We start from the raw sequence: 22,271 nt of genomic DNA, 5'->3' as shown, positions 1-22,271 counted from the left end.
GTTGATATTCTCTTCACCTCATAAATAAACAACACTAAGCGCCACGTAAAATGACTACGAGATCTAATCTTTACACAAATAATAAACTACGGTATTATTCTTTGACACAGATACATTTCACCACCAAATGAAAATGGTATCATATGCCGAGCTTATCAAAAGATCGTAAATCCTATTTGTGGAAGTTTTTGGTATTCAGCAGCGTTATACTTCGCAAGTGTTAGGACACCGTCCGTAGTGTAGGCATGGTCTAGGTATTTACCTGGACCGTGGGTGTAGGAGGACGTCTTATCGTTATTCATTTATTCATGAAGGGAAGAAACAAGTTAACGTTAATTATTTTGAGCGATAACGTAGGATTAATTTCGTTTCCGTTAACTGGTTTGGTTTCAGGTCGAAGAAGAGCAGAAGATTTATGGCGCCAAGTTTGCTAGGCGCATCTGTAGTTTCATTTGTTTTCGAAAATGTTGGGGCGCCGTAAAATTGGGAGGACTTATTTCGTTATTCATTGTTCACGAAGAAAGGAACAAATAAACTTTAGTTACTTTATGTGATAAATTATCAGTTTCACTTCCATTAACTGGTTTGGTTTTAGGTTGAAGACGAAAGGACTATTTTTGGAGCCAAGTTTGCTATGCTCATCTATAGTTTCATTTGTTTTCGCAAGTGCTGGCACATCGCAAAAGTAGGAGGACGTCTTATTATTCATTTTCATGAAGGAAGAAACAAATTAGTGTTAATTATTTTTAAGTGATAACGTACGATTAGTTATGCTTCTGTTAACTGGTTCGGTGTCAGGTCTAAGAAGAGCTGACGATTTTTGGAGCCAAGTTTGCTGGGCGTATCTATAGTTTCATTTGTTTTCTAAGGCGTTGGGACATCGCAAAATTGGGAAAGCATCTTATTATGAAATTATTCATGAAGGAAGGAGCACGCATAAGCGTTAATGGCTTGATGTAATAATTTATGGTTATTTTTCACCTCTGTTAACTGGTTTGGTTTCTTTTCGTTACGTCATCTGACGCCCACATTTATCGGCGTTAAATAACGTATATCCTGAACGAAGTAACTGTCATTAACTTATCGATATTTTCCGTGACAGGTCACTGCAATCAAGTTCGAAGATATTCGTTGCTATGTAATTCGTAAATAAACTTTCGTCGTGATGGTAACAATGCAGCCGTACTCTTACTGCGTCTACAGATATTTTACTTCTTTTAACATTAATTTATGTATATACATACATATATAGTATATATACACACACAAGTGTACGCGTGCTTATATAAAACAGAAGGAACAAGTGTTGGTGATTATTGTAGGATAATAATGAAATGTCTGGTAAGTGTACTGACGCTCTGACAAGACCATGATAGATATAGTAAGCCTTTTAATCTAGGCGTCTGTTTCTGGTCCAAAGTGGCTGCCTAGTGGGGGATGATATATCACGGAAAAAATCGTATTCTTTAGTCTTTTCATCTTTCCTTTTTATAACACGAGTACTTTTAATTCTCCTCTTCGAGCTCTCTGATTCTCGCAAGCCTTAGTTTCTTCCCGTTTATATCTTATCTCGAATCATTGCTTCAGTTGCCTGCTCCTCGTGCGTCTACCCTACTTTTTTTTTTTTTCTTAGACTTTCCTCTTTCCCTGTATCCGAATACCCAAATACTATACTCGTGTTTTTTTTCATCTGTCCATCCGGCTGTGGGGTTTTTGTATGGTAACACTGCGTCCCGGGCTTTAAATAATTACGCTACGTGTAAGTTTTAGGTGGTAAATAAAAGGATATCTGGGTGTACATTTGCAACTGAAAAGTGTTTTAATAATTTACTGTATGCGAATTACACCATTATTATTCGAAATAGGTTATTGTTATTATTGGTTGAATGTAAGCTCCCTTCCCTTCGGGGTGGCGAATGGAACAGCCAGACGCAGTGGCGGGAAAATTGCTTCTCTCGCTCACTACGGCAAGATGTCAACGTATTACTTCATTATACGTAAGTATATCAGTATGTACTGTTAATTTTTATAAAGTGCGTTTCAGCCAGATACGATATGACGTAAACTTGGTTTAGCATCTGTTTGATGGAATTTGCGTCTGGCTGTTCCATTCGCCACCCCGAAAAGGCAGCTTACATTCGACAATAATAACAATATCCTATTTCGAATATTAACGGTGTAATTCGCATACAGTAAATTATTAAAAACACTTTTCAGTTGCAAATGTACAACCAAATATCCTTTATTACCTAAAACTTTACACATAGCGTAACTATTTGCAAGCCCCGGGGAACGCAGTGTTACCATACACCCACTGGCGGATGGACAGATGAAAAAAACAGAGTATAGTTCTTTCACTTTCCCCAGTCTCATCTTCTGCTCTTTCTTAATCTTGTTGTTATGTCTCTTATCTGTTCTGGACAAGACTCCAATTAATGAAATAAGGTAAACTACGCAGAGATGGCTAGATTTAGCTTGTCAAGTCTATAATGATAAAAAAAGCTCTTGTATTGAAAATAATGAAAAATAAGGGGAGAATGAATCGAGATTTTCTCTCATTCCTTACCCTGCTCTCTCTCTCTCTCTCTCTCTCTCTCTCTCTCTCTCTCTCTCTCTCTCTCTGACAGTTGTATTTCCAGATGGGATCATACAAATAAATAAAGACATATGTTTCCTTTTCAATTATTTTCATGTTTTCGTAACTATAGTTTTACTGACTCTCTCTCTCTCTCTCTCTCTCTCTCTCTCTCTCTCTCTCTCTCTCTGACAGTCGCTATGTTTGCCGATGGACTCATACAAATAAATGAAGACATTTTTCCTTGTCAATTCTTTCCATGTTTTATCTTCGTAACTATAGTTTTACTCTCTCTCTCTCTCTCTCTCTTTGACAGTTGCTCTATTTCCAGATGGGCTTATACAAATAAACGCGTGATTTTCATTTTCAATCCTTTCACTGTTTTCCCTTCGTAAATATAGGTTTTTTTTTTTCTCTCTCTCTCTCTCTCTCTCTCTCTCTCTCTCTCTCTCTCTCTCTCTCTCTCGTTTCCAGTGACCCGCTCATCATTCAGTCAACATTTATTTCTTCTACCTCGCAGTGTGCGCGAAGACAGCGCAGTGCCATGGCGCTCACACCATGGCCACAGGTTTGCCTTTGGCTCCTGGTGTTGCTGGGATCCTCGGCATCGAACAGCCCCGACGCGGAGCCCGAAGCCTTCGTCAATGTAAGCCAGAACGAACGCCACCTCGCTAAACGAGAAGTCCAGCAGCAGCAACAGTACTACAACGCCTCCCAGATCGTCAACCAGTTTGTGGGGACGTCGGTGACGAACGGCCCTCCTGGGGATAAGCCGCAGGTTACTGAGGTGATTACCGGAAATGTCAATTTTTTTTTTATGTCATTCGCTGATTAGTTGAGTACCTCATTGAGTAAAACATTGTTGAAAAGATATTTTTTCTTCTTTTGAGGAGTGCCACCAATCACACAGTGGAACAGAGACTATGTTGTATAAGTTTCAGATTTTTATTGATACTTGTTTAAGTGACACGTAGCGGTTAAATGATAGTTTGATGTAGCCTCCTGTTCCTCTAGCTTTACATTGCTATTTAGTGAAATTTATTTGCTTCATCATTATCATCTTGACTCCCCATGGCCACTGGAGACCCGCCCAGGTCCCCCCACAAACCGTGTTACAACGTCAGTCTTAACAGCGTCAATTCGTGCAATGTTTGATTGGATGAATCGTCCTTCCAGGTGTCGCCAGATCCTTGGCTGTTCCTGGGTGCTTTGGATCTGAACTCTTCCTTCCCTCGAGACCCAAAGGCGGCCCTCGCAGATCCTCAGGGCTACGATGCCCTCGTGGACACGCTCCTCGCTCAAGCCTTCACCGCGGACAAGATCCTACAGGTGAGTCGGACTCGAGATCCTGAAAAGCCTAAACAGCCCGTCTCCCGTCTCCCCCTTCCCCTACCCCCTACCCCCTGCCTAATAGAAAAAGCGTGGGTTACCAAAATGAAGAATTATCTCAACTTTTCTCAGCCCCCCTTCCCACCCACTCCCCCCAGGAATTAATAACAACTTATACAACTTGTCTGACATGTTTTCCTTATGTCCTTTGTTCATTGTATACATTTCTTTCAAATTTTTATACTAGTTTACATATTTTTCTTTTTTCTTTTCTTTTTTGGGGAGTTCTATATGAACGTGTCGCCATATTGGCTTATATAATAATAGTGATAATTATAATTATACATATTTTATGAGTAAAATTGAAACTGTAAATATAAGTAACAAAGAGAGCCCCATGGCACTGCGAAAGGAAGGAAATTCACATAAAATAAAAAGAAATATGAGTCACTCTAATCACAAAACCCAGTCATTAACTCAACAAATCGACCACAAATAGTCAGTGATTAGTTACTGTCGAGTGTAAGGGTAACTAATCTTGAATGAGAATGCCTTCCCAGCTCATTTTTGGTCTTGTAGGGCTAGCCAGGGCGGGGGTGAGGGAGGGGGCAGTGATTGAAATGACATCGTTTCCCGTTGTGGTACTTTTCTAAGCTGTCACCGATATTGTGATTAACAAATCAGCTTTTAGATTTTTTAACTGTTTTCAAGGTTGCCGAGAAGTCTGATTATCATTTTATGTAAGAAATCATTGCTACAAGAGATTCACTGGGCTATAGTGGTAATCGCCAGCTCTAAGGCCAGAAGTACTCGAGCCAATCTGTGGCGCCACAGAATGGCGTCAGTGTGTGGCGGGGATGTGGCTTCTCATAGGTTTCCATTGTTTATAAGCAATGCCGAGCACACGAGTGTCTGTGGCAAGCGACTGTGGCGAGCTGTTGCTGATCCCCTCCACAGCTTATAAAAAATGGAAACCTATGGGAAGCCACATATCCCCGCCACAAACTGACGCCACTAAAAATTGGAGACTATAGGATGCATTCCCCTATGGTACTTAAGAGTTCAAAATAGGCATACGCACTCATGCCAAAGTAGAGCAAGAGAGACGGCAAGTCACGTCATTTCAAAACTTTCTTCTTTTTCTCCAGAACCTCCTGACTTCCCTGGTTGGAGGAAACATCACGAAAGATAAAGAATACATTCCGTATTTTCTTGACAAGTCTGCGCAGCTTTCCACACCAAATGGCAACTCGACCCCAGAAGGTAGGAACTGGAAACACTGAGAGAAGCTTTTAAAATTGTCTCTTGGTCACCAGAAAGGTTCATATAGGTACATGTAATGTAGTTATTCTCATTTATATAAGTATCTTTGAGAATGTATTGTGGGTGTGTCCAAGAATAAGCTGCTTGCATACGTCAATTTGGAATATGACTGGACTTTGAGTGGTTTTGTTTTGCTGATATCTATCAATCTATCAATCCATCTGTATATATATATATTATATATATATATATATACTATATATATATATAATATATGGTATTTTTATATATAATATGTTAAAAATAATAATATATATCATATTATATATATATATATATGTATATAATATATAAAATAAATAATAATAATAATAAAAGTAGCCTATAAAAACGCCACCATATAGAAAGGGAAGTACTATATTTCATAGACTGCTCTCTCTCTTCAGTCTCTGAAATATACTAATACTTACTTTCTATATTTTGGCATTTTTATGGGCTCCTTTTATTACATGTAATTCTGTTGTAACAAAACATTTTTACCAGTGACACACACACACACACACACACATATATATATATATATATATATATATATATATATATATATACATATATATATACATAAATATATATGTATATCATATATATATATATATATATATATATATACATATATATACATAAATATATATGTATATATATATATATATATATATATATATATATATATGTATGTATGTATGTATGTATATAACTGTAAAATATTATCTGTTAAAACAGAATTCCATCTAATAAAAGGAGCCCATAAAAATACCAAAATGTATTAAGTTAAAGCTATATATTATATTTCGAAGAACAACTGTCTCCTCTCGACAGGCAAGTAATTACTTGCCAGTCGAGGGAGACAGTTGTTCTCCGAAATATATAGCATTAACTTTCTGCCTTTTGGAGTTTTTACGGGATCCTCTTATTATGTAATATATATATACTGCTGTAATAGTGCATGATGTAATTTATTTTTATCTACAATCGTTGCCTTTTCATAGGAATTCTGTAATTAACCTCCTTACTTCTAAGAGGTCATTTACCTCATTCACTGATGCTGACGAATTTCAATAAGTAGCGCCCTTACTGCTGAACATAAGAAATCTATTTAAGAAAGGCATGGATGCTCTGTAGTCATTTCATTGTTGATATCATTTTAGACACCACCCTGTGTCCTTAATAAGGATGGCCTGTATTACCAATTCTAAGATGATCTGATTTTTTCCTAGTAGGGCTGTAGTGTCGTCATTGCGCCTCATGATGTGCATTATAGGCATTATTTAAAGTCCTTTGCAGCTCCCTTTAAGTCCCCCTTTTACTGTACCTCCGTTCATATTGTCTATCTCCATCTTACTTTCCACCCTTCAATAACAATTGTTTCATAGTGCAACTGCTTTGAGGTTTTCCTCCTGTTATTCCTTTCAGACATTCATACTGTCAATGACCCCTTATCGCCGAATGACCTCATTGGTCCCCATCGCTTGGCTTTTGGCCTAAATTCTATATTCTATTTGTGTATTCCAAGGGCCCGTGCCTTCATGAGTCTGGCTTATTCTTAAATGCAGTAGGTAACTTTTTCCGGCTTATTCTTAAATACAGTAGGTAACTTTTCCGGCTTATTCTTGAATACAGTAGGTAACTTTTCAGTCTTATTCTTAAATACAGTAGGTAAATTTTCCAGCTTATCTTAAATACAGTAGGTAACTTTTCCGGCTTATTCTTGATACAGTAGGTAACTTTTCCGGCTAATTCTTAAATACAGTAGGTAACTTTTCAGTCTTATTCTTAAATACAGTAGGTAACTTTTCCGGCTTATTCTTAAATACAGTAGGTAACTTTTCTGGCGTATCTTAAATACAGTAGGTAACTTTTCAGTCTTATTCTTAAATACAGTCGGTAACTTTTCTGGCTTATTCTTAAATACAGTAGGTAACTTTTCTGGCTTATTCTTAAATACAGTAGGTAACTTTTCTGGCGTATCTTAAATACAGTAGGTAACTTTTCCGGCTTATTCTTAAACACAGTAGGTAACTTTTCCGGCTAATTCTTAAATACAGTAGGTAACTTTTCAGTCTTATTCTTAAATACAGTAGGTAACTTTTCAGTCTTATTCTTAAATACAGTAGGTAGCTTTTCCGGTTTATTCTTAAATACAGTAGGTAACTTTTCCGGCTAATTCTTAAATACAGTAGGTACCTTTTCAGTCTTATTCTTAAATACAGTAGGTAACTTTTCCGGCTTATTCTTAAATACAGTAGGTAACTTTTCTGGCTAATTCTTAAATACAGTAGGTAACTTTTCCGTCTTATTCTTAAATACAGTAGTTTAACTTTTCTGGCTTAATTCTTAAATACGTATCCTTTTTAGTTTTCCGGCTTAAATCAGCAGGTAAACTTTTCCGGCTTTATTCTTAAATACTAGGTAACTTTTTCGGTTTATTCTTAAATACGTGGGTAACTTTCCGGTTTTGGATTCTTAAATACAGTGAGTAACTTTCCGGCTTATTCTTAATACAGTAGGTTTAACTTTTTCCAGTTTCCTTATTCTTAATACAGTGAGTAACTTTTCTGGCTTATTCTTAAATACAGTAGGTAACTTTTCCGTCTTATTTAAATATAGTAGGTAACTTTTCCGGCTTATTCTTAAATACAGTAGGTAACTTTTCCGGCTTATTCTTAAATACAGTGGGTAACTTTTCCAGTCTATTCTTAAATACAGTGAGTAACTTTTCCGGCTTATTCTTAAATACAGAGAGTAACTTTTCCGGCTTATTCTTAAATACAGTAAGTAACTTTTCCGGCTTATTCTTAAATACAGTAGGTAACTTTTCCAGTTTATTCTTAAATACAGTGAGTAACTTTTCTGGCTTATTCTTAAATACAGTGAGTAACTTTTCTGGCTTATTCTTAAATACAGTAAGTAACTTTTCCGGCTTATTCTTAAATACAGTAAGTAACTTTTCCGGCTTATTCTTGAATACAGTAAGTAACTTTTCAGTCTTATTCTTAAATACAGTAAGTAACTTTTCCAGCTTATTCTTTAATACAGTAAGTAACTTTTCCAGCTTATTCTTAAATACAGTAAGTAACTTTTCCAGCTTATTCTTTAATACAGTAAGTAACTTTTCCAGCTTATTCTTAAATACAGTAAGTAACTTTTCCGGCTTATTGTTAAATACAGTAGGTAACTTTTCCGGCTTATTCTTAAATACAGTGTGTAACTTTTCAGGCTTATTCTTAAATACAGTAAGTAACTTTTCCGGCTTATTCTTGAATGCAGTATGTAACTTTTCAGTCTTATTCTTAAATGCAGTAGGTAACTTTTCCGGCTTATTCTTGAATGCAGTAGGTAACTTTTCAGTCTTATTCTTAAATGCAGTAGGTAACTTTTCCGGCTTATTCTTGAATGCAGTAGGTAACTTTTCCGGCTTATTCTTGAATGCAGTAGGTAACTTTTCAGTCGTATTCTTAAATACAGTAAGTAACTTTTCCGGTTTATTCTTAAATACAGTGAGTAACTTTTCCGGCTTATTCTTAAATACAGTGAGTAACTTTTCACTCTTATTCTTAAATACAGTAAGTAACTTTTCCGGCTTATTCTTAAATACAGTAAGTAACTTTTCCAGCTTATTCTTAAATACAGTAAGTAACTTTTCCGGCTTATTCTTAAATACAGTAAGTAACTTTTCCAGCTTATTCTTAAATACAGTAAGTAACTTTTCTGGCTTATTCTTAAAAACAGTAAGTAACTTTTCCGGCTTATTCTTAAATACAGTAGGTAACTTTTCCGGCTTATTCTTAAATACAGTAAGTAACTTTTCCGGCTTATTCTTAAATACAGTAAGTAACTTTCCAGTTTATTCTTAAATACAGTAAGTAACTTCTCCGGCTTATTCTTGAATGCAGTAGGTAACTTTTCAGTCTTATTCTTAAATACTGTAGGTAACTTTTCCGGCTTATTCTTGAATGCAGTAGGTAACTTTTCAGTCTTATTCTTAAATGCAGTAGGTAACTTTTCCGGCTTATTCTTGAATGCAGTAGGTAACTTTTCAGTCTTATTCTTAAATACAGTAAGTAACTTTTCCAGCTTATTCTTAAATACAGTAAGTAACTTTTCCGGCTTATTCTTAAATACAGTAGGTAACTTTTCCGGCTTATTCTTAAATACAGTGTGTAACTTTTCCGGCTTATTCTTAAATAAGTAATTAAGAAAACTTTTCTGGCTATTCAGAATGCAAGGTAAAACTTTTAACTTTCCGGCTTATTTCTTTACAATTAACCAGTAAGTAACTTTTTCCGGCTTATCTGAATGCAGGTAACTTAACTTTTCCAGGTCTTATTCTTAAATCAGTAGGTAAATTTTCCGGCTTATTCTTAATACAGTGAACTTTTCCGGCTTATTTCTTTAAATCAGTAAGTAACTTTTCGCTTATTCTTTGAATGCAGTAATAACTTTTCAGTCTTATTCTTAAATACAGTAGGTAACTTTTCTGGCTTATTCTTAAATACGGTGTGTATCTTTTCTGGCTTATTCTTGAATGCAGTAGCTAACTTTTCAGTCTTATTCTTGAATGCAGTAGCTAACTTTTCAGTCTTATTCTTAAATACAGTAGCTAAATTTTCAGTCTTATTCTTAAAATACCAGGTAGGGTAACTTTTTCCAACTTACTTTAAATAAAACAGTAGCTAAATTAATCAGTATTTATTCTTAAAATACAGTAGGTAACTTTTCCCGCTTATTTCTTGAATGCAGTAGGTAACTTTTCAGTCTTATTCTTAAATACAGTAGGTAACTTTTTCCGGGCTTATCTTAAATACAGTAGAAATAAACTTTCAGTTTATTCTTAAATACAGTAGGTAAGCCTTTTCCCGGCTTATTACTTAAATACAGTAAGGAACCTTTTCAAACGTATTCTTAAAAGACAGTAACTTTCAGTCTTATTCTTAAAATGCAGTAGGTAAACTTTTCAGTCTTATTCTTAATACAATAAAGGTAACTTTCCGGCCACTATTCTTGAATTTTTGCAGTAGCTAAATTTTCAGTCTTATTCTTAAATACAGTAGGTAACTTTTCAGTCTATTCTTAAATACTAGGTAACTTTTCCAGGCTATTCTTAAATCGTAAGTAACTTTTTTCAGCTATTAATACAGTAAGGTAACTGTCAGTCTTTTATTCTTTAATACAATAGGTAACTTTTCCGGCCTATTCTTTTGAATGCAGTAGCTAAATTTTTGCAGTCTATTATTCTTAAATTACAGTAGGTAAACTTTTCAGTCTTATTCTTTTAAATACAGGTAAGGTTAACTTTTCCTGACTTGATTCTTAAATAACAGTAAGTAAAACTTTCCAGCTTAGTTTTTAAAATACAGTAAGTAACTTTTCAGTTCTTATTCTTAACAAATGCAGTAGGTAAACATTTTCCAGTCGTTATTCTTAAAATACAGTAGGTAAACTTTCCAAGCGTTATTCTTAAATACAGTAGGTAACTTTTACGGTTTATCTTAAATTACAGTAGGTAACTATTCCGGACTTATTTCTAAATGCAGTAGGTAACTTTTCCAAGCTTATTCTTGAAATGCAGTAGCTAGATTTTCAGTCTTATCTTAAATACAGTAGGTAACTTTTTCTGGCTTATCTAAATGAGTAGTAACTTTTCTGGCTTATTCTGAATGCAGTAGGTAAATTTTCAGTCTTATTCTTCAATACGGTGTGTAACTTTTCTGGCTTATTCTTGAATGCAGTAGCCTAACTTTTCCAGGCCGGCTTATCTTAAATGCAGTAGCTAACTTTTCAAGTCTTTATTCTTAAATACAGTAAGTAACTTTCGGCTTTATCTTGAATGCAGTAAGTAACTTTTCAGTCTTATTCTTAAATGCAGTAGGTAACTTTTCCGGCTTATTCTTGAATGCAGTAGGTAACTTTTCAGTCTTATTCTTAAATACAGTAGGTAACTTTTCTGGCTTATTCTTAAATACGGTGTGTAACTTTTCTGGCTTATTCTTGAATGCAGTAGCTAACTTTTCAGTCTTATTCTTGAATGCAGTAGCTAACTTTTCAGTCTTATTCTTAAATACAGTAGCTAAAACTTTTCAGTCTTATTCTTAAATACAGTAGGTAACTTTTCCAACTTACTCTTAAATACAGCAGCTAAATTATCAGTCTTATTCTTAAATACAGTAGGTAACTTTTCCGGCTTGTTCTTGAATGCAGTAGGTAACTTTTCAGTCTTATTCTTAAATACAGTAGGTAACTTTTCCGGCTTATTCTTAAATACAGTAGATAACTTTTCCAGTTTATTCTTAAATACAGTAGGTAAGTTTTCCGGCTTATTCTTAAATACAGTAAGGAACTTTTCCAACGTATTCTTAAATACAGTAAGTAACTTTTCAGTCTTATTCTTAAATGCAGTAGGTAACTTTTCAGTCTTATTCTTTAATACAGTAGGTAACTTTTCCGGCCTATTCTTGAATGCAGTAGCTAAATTTTCAGTCTTATTCTTAAATACAGTAGGTAACTTTTCAGTCTTATTCCTAAATACAGTAGGTAACTTTTCCAGCTTATTCTTAAATACAGTAAGTAACTTTTCCAGCTTATTTTTAAATACAGTAAGTAACTTTTCAGTCTTATTCTTAAATGCAGTAGGTAACTTTTCAGTCTTATTCTTAAATACAGTAGGTAACTTTTCCAGCTTATTCTTAAATACAGTAGGTAACTTTTCCGGTTTATTCTTAAATACAGTAGGTAACTATTCTGACTTATTCTTAAATGCAGTAGGTAACTTTTCCAGCTTATTCTTGAATGCAGTAGCTAGATTTTCAGTCTTATTCTTAAATACAGTAGGTAACTTTTCTGGCTTATTCTTAAATGCAGTAGGTAACTTTTCTGGCTTATTCTTGAATGCAGTAGCTAACTTTTCAGTCTTATTCTTCAATACGGTGTGTAACTTTTCTGGCTTATTCTTGAATGCAGTAGCTAACTTTTCCGGCTTATTCTTAAATGCAGTAGCTAAACTTTTCAGTCTTATTTCTTTAAATACAGTAGGAACTTTTCTGGCGTATCTTAAATGCGGTAGTACCTTTTCGGCTATCTTGAATGCAGTAGCTAACTTTTCAGTCTTATTCTAAATACAGTAAGTAACTTTTCTGGCTCTTATTTCTAAAGAGTAGGTAACTTTTCCGACTATTCTTGAATGCAGTAGCTAACTTTTTCAGTCTTATCTTAAATACAGTAGTAACTTTTCTTGGCTTATTCTTAAATACAGTAGGTAACTTTTCTGGCTTATTCTTAAATAAAGTGTGTAACTTTTCCGGCTTATTCTTGAATGCAGTAGCTAACTTTTCAGTCTTATTCTTAAATACAGTAGGTAACTTTTCCGGCTTATTCTTAAATACAGTAAGTAACTTTTCTGACTTATTCTTAAATACAGTAAGTAACTTTTCAGTCTTATTCTTAAATGCAGTAGGTAACTTTTTAGTCTTATTCTTAAATACAGTAGGTAACTTTTCCAGCTTATTCTTAAATACAGTAGCTAAATTTTCAGTCTTATTCTTAAATAGAGTAGGTAACTTTTCAGTCTTATCCTTAAATACAGTAGGTAACTTTTCCGGCTTATTCTTGAATGCAGTAATAAACTTTTCAGTCTTATTCTTAAATACAGTATGTAACTTTTCTGGCTTATTCTTAAATACAGTAGGTAACTTTTCCGGCTTATTCTTAAATGCAGTAGGTAACTTTTCCGGCTTATTCTTGAATGCAGTAGCTAACTTTTGAGTCTTATTCTTAAATACAGTATGTAACTTTTCTAGCTTATTCTTAAATACAGTAGGTAACTTTTCTGGCTTATTCTTAAATGCAGTAGGTACCTTTTCCGGCTTATTCTTGAATGCAGTAGCTAACTTTTCAGTCTTATTCTTAAATACAGTAGGTAACTTTTCTGGCTTATTCTTAAATACAGTAAGTAACTTTTCTGGCTTATTCTTAAATATAGTGTTTAACTTTCCCGGCTTATTCTTGAATGCAGTAGCTAACTTTTCAGTCTTATTCTTAAATACAGTAGGTAACTTTTCTGGCTTATTCTTAAATACAGTAAGTAACTTTTCCCCCTTATTCTTAAATACAGTAGGTAACTTTTCAGTCTTATTCTTAAATACAGTAGGTAACTTTTCTGGCTTATTCTTAAATACAGTAAGTAACTTTTCCGGCTTATTCTTAAATACAGTAGGTAACTTTTCTGGCTTATTCTTAAATACAGTAAGTGATTTTTCCGGCTTATTCTTAAATACAGTAGGTAACTTTTCAGTCCTATTCTTAAATACGGTAGGTAACATTTCATTCTTATTCTTAAATACGGTAGGTAACTTTTCAGTCTTATTCTTAAATACAGTAGGTAACTTTTCAGTGTTATTCTTAAATACAGTAGGTAACTTTTTAGTCTTATTCTTAAATACAGTAGCTAAATTTTCAGTCTTATTAAAAAACTAAATACAGTAAGTCAACTTTCAGTCTTATTCTTAAGAAATACAGTAAGTAACTTTTCAGTCTTATTCTTAAAATACATAAGTAAACTTTTCAGTCTTTAATCTTATAAACAGGTAAGTAACTTTTTTCAGTTTTTTCTATTCTTAAATACAGTAGGTAACTTGTTCAGTCTTATTCTTAAATCTAAAGTAAACTTTTCTGCTTATTCTTAATACAGTAGGTAACTTTTCGTCTTATTCTTAAAATACAGTAGGTAAAAAAACTTTTTCAGTTCTTATTCTTAAAATACAGTAAGGTTTTTACTTTTCAGGTGTATTCGTAAACTACAGTAAGTAACTTTTCAGTTCTTATTCTTAAATACAGTTTTTAGGTAAAACTTTTTCCCACCCGTTTATTTTCTTTAAATTAGTACGGTAACTTTTTCCGCTTATTCTTTAAATACAGTAAAGTAAAACTTTTCAAGTCTTCATTTTTCTAAAAATTTACAGTAGGTAACTTTTCAGTCCACCTTAAATTTCTTAAAATAAAGACAGTTAAAGGTAAACTTTTCAGTCTTATTTTTCTCTTAAATACAGTAGGTAAAACTTTTTCAGTCTTATTCTTAATTACAGTAAGGTAACCTTTTCAGTCTTATTCTTAAATAAAACAGTAGGTACCAAACAATTTTCAGTCTTATTCTTAAATACAGTAGGGGTAACTTTTTCATCTTATTTCTTAAATACAGTAAGGTAAACTTTTCAGTCTTATTCTTAAAATACAGTAAGGGTAACTTTTCAGTCCTTATTCTTAAATACAGTAGGTAACTTTTCCGGGTTATTCTTAAATTTCAGTTAGGTTTATTCTTAAATTTAATGTACAGTCAGGGTAACTAACTTTTCCAGCTTATTCTTAAATACAGTAGGTAACTTTTCAGTCTTATTCTTAGATGCAGTAGCTAACTTTTCAGTCTTATTCTTAAATACAGTAGGTAACTTTTCTGGCTTATTCTTAAATACAGTAGGTATCTTTTCCAGCTTATTCTTAAATACAATAGGTAACTTTTCCAGCTTATTCTTAAATACAGTAGGTAACTTTTCCAGCTTATTCTTAAATACAGTAGGGTTAACTTTTCCAGCTTATTCAGAAATACAGTACAGTAACTTTTTTCAGTCTTATTCTTAAATACAGTAGGTAACTTTTCCGGCTTATTCCTAAATACAGTATGTAACTTTTCTGGCTTATTCTTGAATGCAGTAGGTAACTTTTCCGGCTTATTCTTAAATACAGTAAGTAACTTTTCCGAGTTATTCTCAAATACAGTAGCTAACTTCTCTGGCTTATTCTTAAATACATTAGCTAACCTTTCTTCTTCTTCTTTTTCCTTTTCTTTCAGATACCGTACAAAGCGTCGGGATCTTGGTCGTAGGTCAGCCCTGCGTCACTCTGAGCAAATATGGCCACCTACCCGCCGTTATGTTAGCTCTGCCTGATCTCCCCTCTCCAGTGATTCAGATTGACCAGAAGGTTTGTTTGAGATCAATTCTGTTACTCCTGGCTGCTTATTGCTAATGTTTTATTCTTTTTTTATATGTATATTGTTGCCTAAATATCACTTCTAGAGTATATATTTTTTTTCATCTTTTTACATAAATCTCACTGCTAGTTTATAATATATTTCTTTTTTATCATTTTGCCCAATTCTCGCTTCAAGTTTATAATATATTTCTTTTTTATCTTTTTGCCCAATTCTCGCTTCTAGTTTATAATATATTTATTTTTTTATTTTTTTGCCTAATTCTCGCTTCTAGTTTATAATATATTTCTTTTTAATCTTTTTGCCTAATTCTCGCTTCTAGTTTATAGTATATTTTTTTATGTTTTTGCCTAAATATCACTTCTAGTGTCTAGTATATTTCTTTTTTTATCCTTTTGCCTAAATCTCACTTCTAGTCTATAACATATTTCTTATTTATCTTTTTGCCAAAATCTCACTTCAGGTTTATAATATATTTCTTTTTTTTTTTTTTGCCTAATTCTCGCTTCAAGTTTATAATATATTTCTTTTTTATCTTTTTGCCTAAATCTCCCTTTTAGTTGATAATATATTTAATTTACAATCGGGTCATGCGTTCTGTAAATTTGCGTACATATATACAAGCGCGGTCGGGTGTAAACAAACTTATAAACACAAACACGTAAACAGAGCCATGCTAAGAGTTTAAAATTATCGGGGAGATGAAACAAAACTATCGAAGTACTGAATATGAGTAAAATTTTAAGTACAAATTAATCCAAAAGTCGAAGCATCTCCAGGAAGTGCAGGGAAACGTCAAGAAAATGAAAGAAGGCAACATTAAAAGAATGACATTTAAGTTCATCGAAATGGATTAGGAACTGCAACCTATTTATAGTTGTTGGTGTATATTGTTGACGCGATGGCATATCTCGATTCACGATCCAAATAAGCTTTTAGTTCTTATTCCAGTGTTTTATAATCTTTGACCCGAACGTTCCACTCATATACTATATTATATCTCTTCGCACAGGAAAAGGGTAATATTGTCAAAAACTTTGACCCGAACTTCCACTCATAGATTATATCTCCTCACCCAGAAAAAGGGAAATATTTTCAAAAACTTTCCATCCGAACTTCCCCACTCATAGAATCTCCTCGCCCAGAAAAAGGAAAACCATTAGTCAGTCACATCTGTATATTCCCGTGTGTTCCTGATACTTTGGTGCGTCATCTTCGCCTTACGCTGATGACATTGATGACGTGAATAGAGAGAGCTATTCATTTAGATGAGCATGTTCATATAGAGCGAACACATGTATCTCTTCATCTTCCTCTTTACAAGTGTTCGTCATAAGAATAAATTCCAGTGGAACAACTGCGGGAATTAACTCGGCCTCCTCAGAATATGAAATGAGATATAACACGTTACGTTACCAGTGTGTTTCATTTAATATCTAACTATCGCATTGATTATAAGTATACAAAATTAGGGTAGGCTTAGGCTCTTGTGATGCTACTTCTGTTAACTTGTCCACATCGATAATAATGGCATTTATACTTATACGTGTTTTACACTGTGACAGCTGCAAGCATTTATGCTTATACGTGTTTTACTCTGTGACAGCTTCAAGCATTTATACTTATATGTGTTTTACCCTGTGACAGTTGCAAGCATTTATGCTTATACGTGTTTTACTCTGTGACAGCTGCAAGCATTATGCTCATGCGCAGACGGTCCATGTGAATGTGATGAGTCCATGAAGGAAAACAAGCAGGTAAGAGGAACCCGAAAAATTCTTGGTCCGAAGATTTATCACCGTACAGTAAATAGCTATAAGTTAACCACAGGTTCAATCTGAAATACGTACAACACACATCACACCAAAGACACATTTTTGTGATATTTATTCATCATATTGCTGCTTGAATTAAATCAAAAGTTTAACGAGACACTTTTCTCTCTTCGTTGTACTCTGACGAGGTTGTAATGTTTTTTCGTCGGAAACAGGAAGCCACCGTGGGTGAATTGGGCGAATTATCGGAGGCCCTGAACCCAGAAGACTTCAACGTGACGTCGAACTCTTATCTCTCTCTGCTGCTCGCCAGCAGGATCGACAAACGTTCGGCTGTCGTGCAACTGGAGCAAGAGCTGTATTTGACACAGACAGAGGTAGTTTTTCGCAGCTTTTCTACTTGAAAATATTGCCTCAAATCATTCTTTTTCTTATTACTTCTGTAATAACAACAGAGTTGAGCCAAAGATAGGTGAAACATAAGGGTACCATGGAATGTACAAAAAAATCTGGAAGAGTTGCAGTGTCTTTAGAAGAGGAAGTGTGAATGGATGAAAGGAATGCTGAGCAGACTCTTCCTCATGGGAGTGAAATAGGCGTTGAATGATAAAAGAGAGCTGAAATTGTTGAGATAAATTTGTTTGCATAATGTATGCGGTGTAAGGCATGAAATTTTGAGTGATGTAGAGACATGCAGAACTTGGAAAATGACAGATGAAAGACTGTCCGGTAATATGGAAAGAATGAATAACGATAGGCTGGTGAAAGAATGTATAATTCGAAATTGCTGTTTAAGACCTAGAATGTGCTGGACAGAGCGATGGGAAGAGATACTGATACAGTAGGATTCTCACCAAGAAGTGAGAGCTCATTGTAATAGAGATGAGTGACTCAATGTGTGAGAGGGTTTGACGATCAGCAGATGATCCCGCTGTTAAGGTGTTCGAAGTGGCCAGTGTCATAGAAGTTTCCTGCACGGGGGTTTCATCCATGATTCAGCAATTAATGCATGAATATAGCAGTAACATTCGCCTTGTTCTGTTTCTCTGGGAAATGGTTAAATGTCAAAATAAATAAATAAAGATTTTTTTCTTTCACAGAATGTTACATGCACAACAACAGAGGAACCAACAACTACAACTATCATGTCAACTACTTCAACTGCGTTATCGTCTACAACACCAACAAATACCCCAACATCCACAACAACAACAACAACAGAAACTCCAACAACCACTGCAACAACTCCAACTGAAACCCCAACATCCACAACAACAACTCCAACAGAAACTCCAACAACCACTGCAACAACTCCAACTGAAACCCCAACAACCACTACAACAACTCCAACAGAAACCCTACCATCCACTACAACAACTCCAACAGAAACCACAACAACCACTACAACAACTCCAACAGAAACCCCAACAACCACTACGATAACTCCAACAGAAACCACTACAACAACTCCAACAGAAACCCCAACAACCACTACAACAACTCCAACAGAAACCACTACAACAACTCCAACAGAAACCACAACAACCACTACGATAACTCCAACAGAAACCCTACCATCCACTACAGCAACTCCAACAGAAACCCCAACAACCATTACTACAACTCCAACAGCAACCTCAACATACACTACAACAACTCCAACAGAAACCACTACCACCACTACAACAACTCCAACAGAAACCCCAGCATCTACAACAACCGAATCCACAACGGAAATTGTGGACGTCCCAGCATTGGAGCCGATGTTGCCACCAGAGGAGGAAACCATTGTCCAAATCTCTATGTCGGGTCAAAAAGTGGAGTCCTTGCCAGACGATCTGAATTTCAACCAGGTAGGAATTAACCTTTTAATAAACTGCTCCCCAATTTTCTAAAAGATGGATTTTATTGGTCAAATATCTCTACTTATTCACGGGTGTAAAATAATTATATTTTACGTACTGCTTCAGAAAGAAGAGCCCTTTTTTGCATAAGGCCAATCTAATTTACAACAACAGATTCGTTAGGTATCAGTTACATTAAACCTGAGCTCTTAATCGTTGCCATATGAAATATATATATATAATATATAATATATATATATAATATATATATATATATATATATATATATATAATATATATATATATATATATATATAAGTCATATCATTTCCCGGTGATTCATAACATATTCGAGTCTGTCCTTTAATATCTAAATTCGCTCTCCTGGATTATATATCATATATATATCAGCTTATTTTCGTCCTTTCTCCTTACGTTTCGTTGATGCTTATACTTGTGTACCTGCAAAACTTTTATTTGTGTGCGGTTTCAATTAAAAAAGAAGAACCCTTAACTCAAAATATCATAAATGGTGGAGAATGCCCTTGTTCTCTTTCATGTGCTATGATCTAGTTATGTTACAGCCATACCAATACTTAAACCAAATCTGTCACTTTTCTTCCCACGTAGCTTTGTGAAGTTTGCTTTATCACAGAAACATGTATCTGCATCAAATAAAGATTATATGTCCTACCCCGGAATTCAGAAACGATTGTCTTCTGAGTGTTGTTTCTCAACATCACAGAAGCATTTGTCTTTTTAGTGCTGTTGCTCAGTATTCTCAGAAGCGATTGTCTTTTGATTGTTGTTTCTCAGCATCGAAGAAGCATTTGTCTTTTGAGTGTTGTTTCTCATTAGGATTGTCTGAACTGTCATTGATATTCTTGAGGGGTATTTCATCTGGATTTCAGATATAGTAATCTTTCATTAACCAGTAAACTTGAAGGAAGAATCTATTTAGATTGTGACTTTAAAGAGATCAACAATTGCAGACACAAAAAAAATGGCAAGTGGGTCTTCCCTGCTTATATTTTTTGCTCTGCTTCATTTCCTTCCACCCCACCCCGCGCCCCCCCTCCCTTGAGGCTCATGTCCATCCTTCTGTGTTCCATGCGTAAATGGTTTTATTCCACACCAGCTACACATGGTTAGTTCACCTTCAGATCTTTACGAAATTTCTTTAGAACTTCTCTCTTAGTGAAATGGCCCCGTAGTGCAGTGCACTGTAGGCGTTACTTCAGGTTCTTTGCAGCGTCCCTTCGGCCCCTAGCTGCAAGCCCTTTCTTCCACCTTAGTTTCCACCCTCTCCTAACACTTGATTCATAGTGCAACTGCTTTGAGGTTTCCCTCCTGTTACACCTTTCAAACTTTTTTTTACTGTCAGTTTCCGTTCCAGCGCTGAATGACCTCATAAATCCCAGCACTTGGCCTTTGGCCTGAATTCTAAAAATCAATTCTATTCTTAGTGAAATGTCTGTAGAATTCCTTGTATTTTTTCCTAGAATATAATGAAATTTAACAAGATCTTTTTTGGACTTTGCAGAGTGTTGTGATCAGCAACAACTTCACAGAAGCTGATTTGGAGGAGGCGCTACACAGGTAATCGAGAAAAAATATCTCATTTATCAATGTTAGTGCGTATTCACTTATACATAGACAGTTCTTACCTTTTCCGTACCACGTTCTTTGCACTGTTAGATATATTTGTTGATATGGTGATATACAGATTCATTTTTTTAAGCAAAGAAAAATGTTAGCAATTCATTTTTACCATTTGCTTAAACTTGATTACAATTATGATTATTATTATTATTTTTTTTTTTTTTTTTTTTTTTTTGCTCTATCACGGTCCTCCAATTCGACTGGGTGGTATTTATAGTGTAGGGTTCCGGGTTGCATCCTGCCTCCTTAGGAGTCCATCACTCTTCTTACTATGTGCGCCGTTTCTAGGATCACACTCTTCTGCATGAGTCCTGGAGCTACTTCAGCCCTCTAGTTTTTCTAGATTCCTTTTCAGGGATCTTGGGATTCGTGCCTAGTGCTCCTATGATTATGGGTACGATTTCCACTGGCATATCCCATATCCTTCTTATTTCTATTTTCAGATCTTGATACTTATCCATTTTTTTCTCTCTCTTCTCTTCAACTCTGGTGTCCCATGGTATTGCGACATCAGTGAGTGATACTTTCTTCTTGACTTTGTCAATCAACGTCACGTCTGGTCTATTTGCACGTATCACCCTATCTGTTCTGATACCATAGTCCCAGAGGAACTTTACCTGATCGTTTTCTATCACTCCCTCAGGTTTGGTGCTCGTACCAATTATTACTGCAAGGTAGCTGATGTTTCTTGCACAGGCTCCAGTGGAGGGCTTTTGCCACTGAATCATGCCTCTTTTTGTACTGGTTCTGTGCAAGTGCCGGGCATTCGCTTGCTATGTGGTTTATGGTTTCATTTTTCGTATTGCACTTCCTACATATGGGAGAGATGTTATTTCCGTCTATCGTTCTTTGAACATATCTGGTTCTTAGGGCCTGATCTTGTGCCGCTGTTATCATTCCTTCAGTTTCCTTCTTTAGCTCTCCCCTCTGTAGCCATTGCCATGTGTCATCGCTGGCTAGTTCTTTAGTCTGTCTCATGTATTGTCCGTGCATTGGTTTGTTGTGGCAGTTCCTCTTTTCTGTCTGTCATTCTCCTGTCTCTGTATATTTTCTGGGTCTTCGTCTACTTTTATTAGTCCTTGCTTCCCATGCACTCTTTAGCCACTCGTCTTCACTGGTTTTCAGATATTGCCCCAGTGCTCTGTTCTCGATGTTGACGCAGTCCTCTATACTTAGTAGTTCTCTCCCTCCTTCCTTTCGTGTTATGTATAGTCTGTCTGTATTTGCTCTTGGGTGTAGTGCTTTGTGTATTGTCATATGTTTCCTGGTTTTTATGAATTCTATGCTGCGGAGTTCTGCTTTCGTCCATTCCACTATTCCTGCGCTGTATCTGATTACTGGCGCTGCCCATGTGTTTATGGCTTTTATCATATTTCCGGCGTTGAGTTTTGACTTGAGTATCGCCTTGAGTCTCTGCATATATTCTTTCCTGATCGATGTCCTTTCATCTCTTGGTGTTTTATATCCCCTCCTTCCATTATTCCCAGGTATTTGTATCCTGTCTCATCTATGTGTTTGATGTTGCTCCCGTCTGGTAGCTTTATCCCTTCAGTTCTCGTTACTTTGCCTTTTTGTATGTTGACCAAGGCGCATTTTTCTATTCCAAACTCCATCCTGATGTCCCAGATACAATCCTTACAGTCTGGATTAGGGTATCTATTTCCTTGATGCTCTTACCATACAGCTTGATGTCGTCCATGAACATCAGATGGTTGATTCTGTTGCCTCTTTTCTTGAGTTGGTACCCGGCATCCATCTTCTGTAGTACTTTTGTCATGGGAATCATG

The 22,271-nt window shown here is 35.2% G+C and overlaps 1 protein-coding gene across 1 annotated transcript in view; it reads left to right on the top strand.

Annotated features, from left to right (window-relative positions):
* The first annotated feature begins 3,105 nt into the window (after positions 1 to 3,105).
* Positions 3,106 to 22,271, top strand: part of LOC135219754 (mucin-2-like) — a 31,882-nt gene continuing 12,716 nt past the window's right edge. Inside the window, exons 1-8 of the mRNA XM_064256804.1 lie at positions 3,106 to 3,362; positions 3,752 to 3,904; positions 5,053 to 5,167; positions 15,063 to 15,193; positions 16,892 to 16,960; positions 17,194 to 17,355; positions 18,079 to 18,831; positions 20,366 to 20,421. Of these exons, the coding sequence (XP_064112874.1) occupies positions 3,120 to 3,362; positions 3,752 to 3,904; positions 5,053 to 5,167; positions 15,063 to 15,193; positions 16,892 to 16,960; positions 17,194 to 17,355; positions 18,079 to 18,831; positions 20,366 to 20,421 (1,682 nt within the window). The 5' untranslated portion in view covers positions 3,106 to 3,119. The remainder of the gene's footprint in view (positions 3,363 to 3,751; positions 3,905 to 5,052; positions 5,168 to 15,062; positions 15,194 to 16,891; positions 16,961 to 17,193; positions 17,356 to 18,078; positions 18,832 to 20,365; positions 20,422 to 22,271) is intronic.

The sequence above is a fragment of the Macrobrachium nipponense genome, chromosome 20 (assembly GCF_015104395.2).
Source record: "Macrobrachium nipponense isolate FS-2020 chromosome 20, ASM1510439v2, whole genome shotgun sequence".
NCBI lineage: Eukaryota > Metazoa > Arthropoda > Malacostraca > Decapoda > Palaemonidae > Macrobrachium > Macrobrachium nipponense.
The sequence above is the reverse complement of the archived record's forward strand: the minus strand, read 5'-3'. Positions and strand labels throughout refer to the sequence as shown.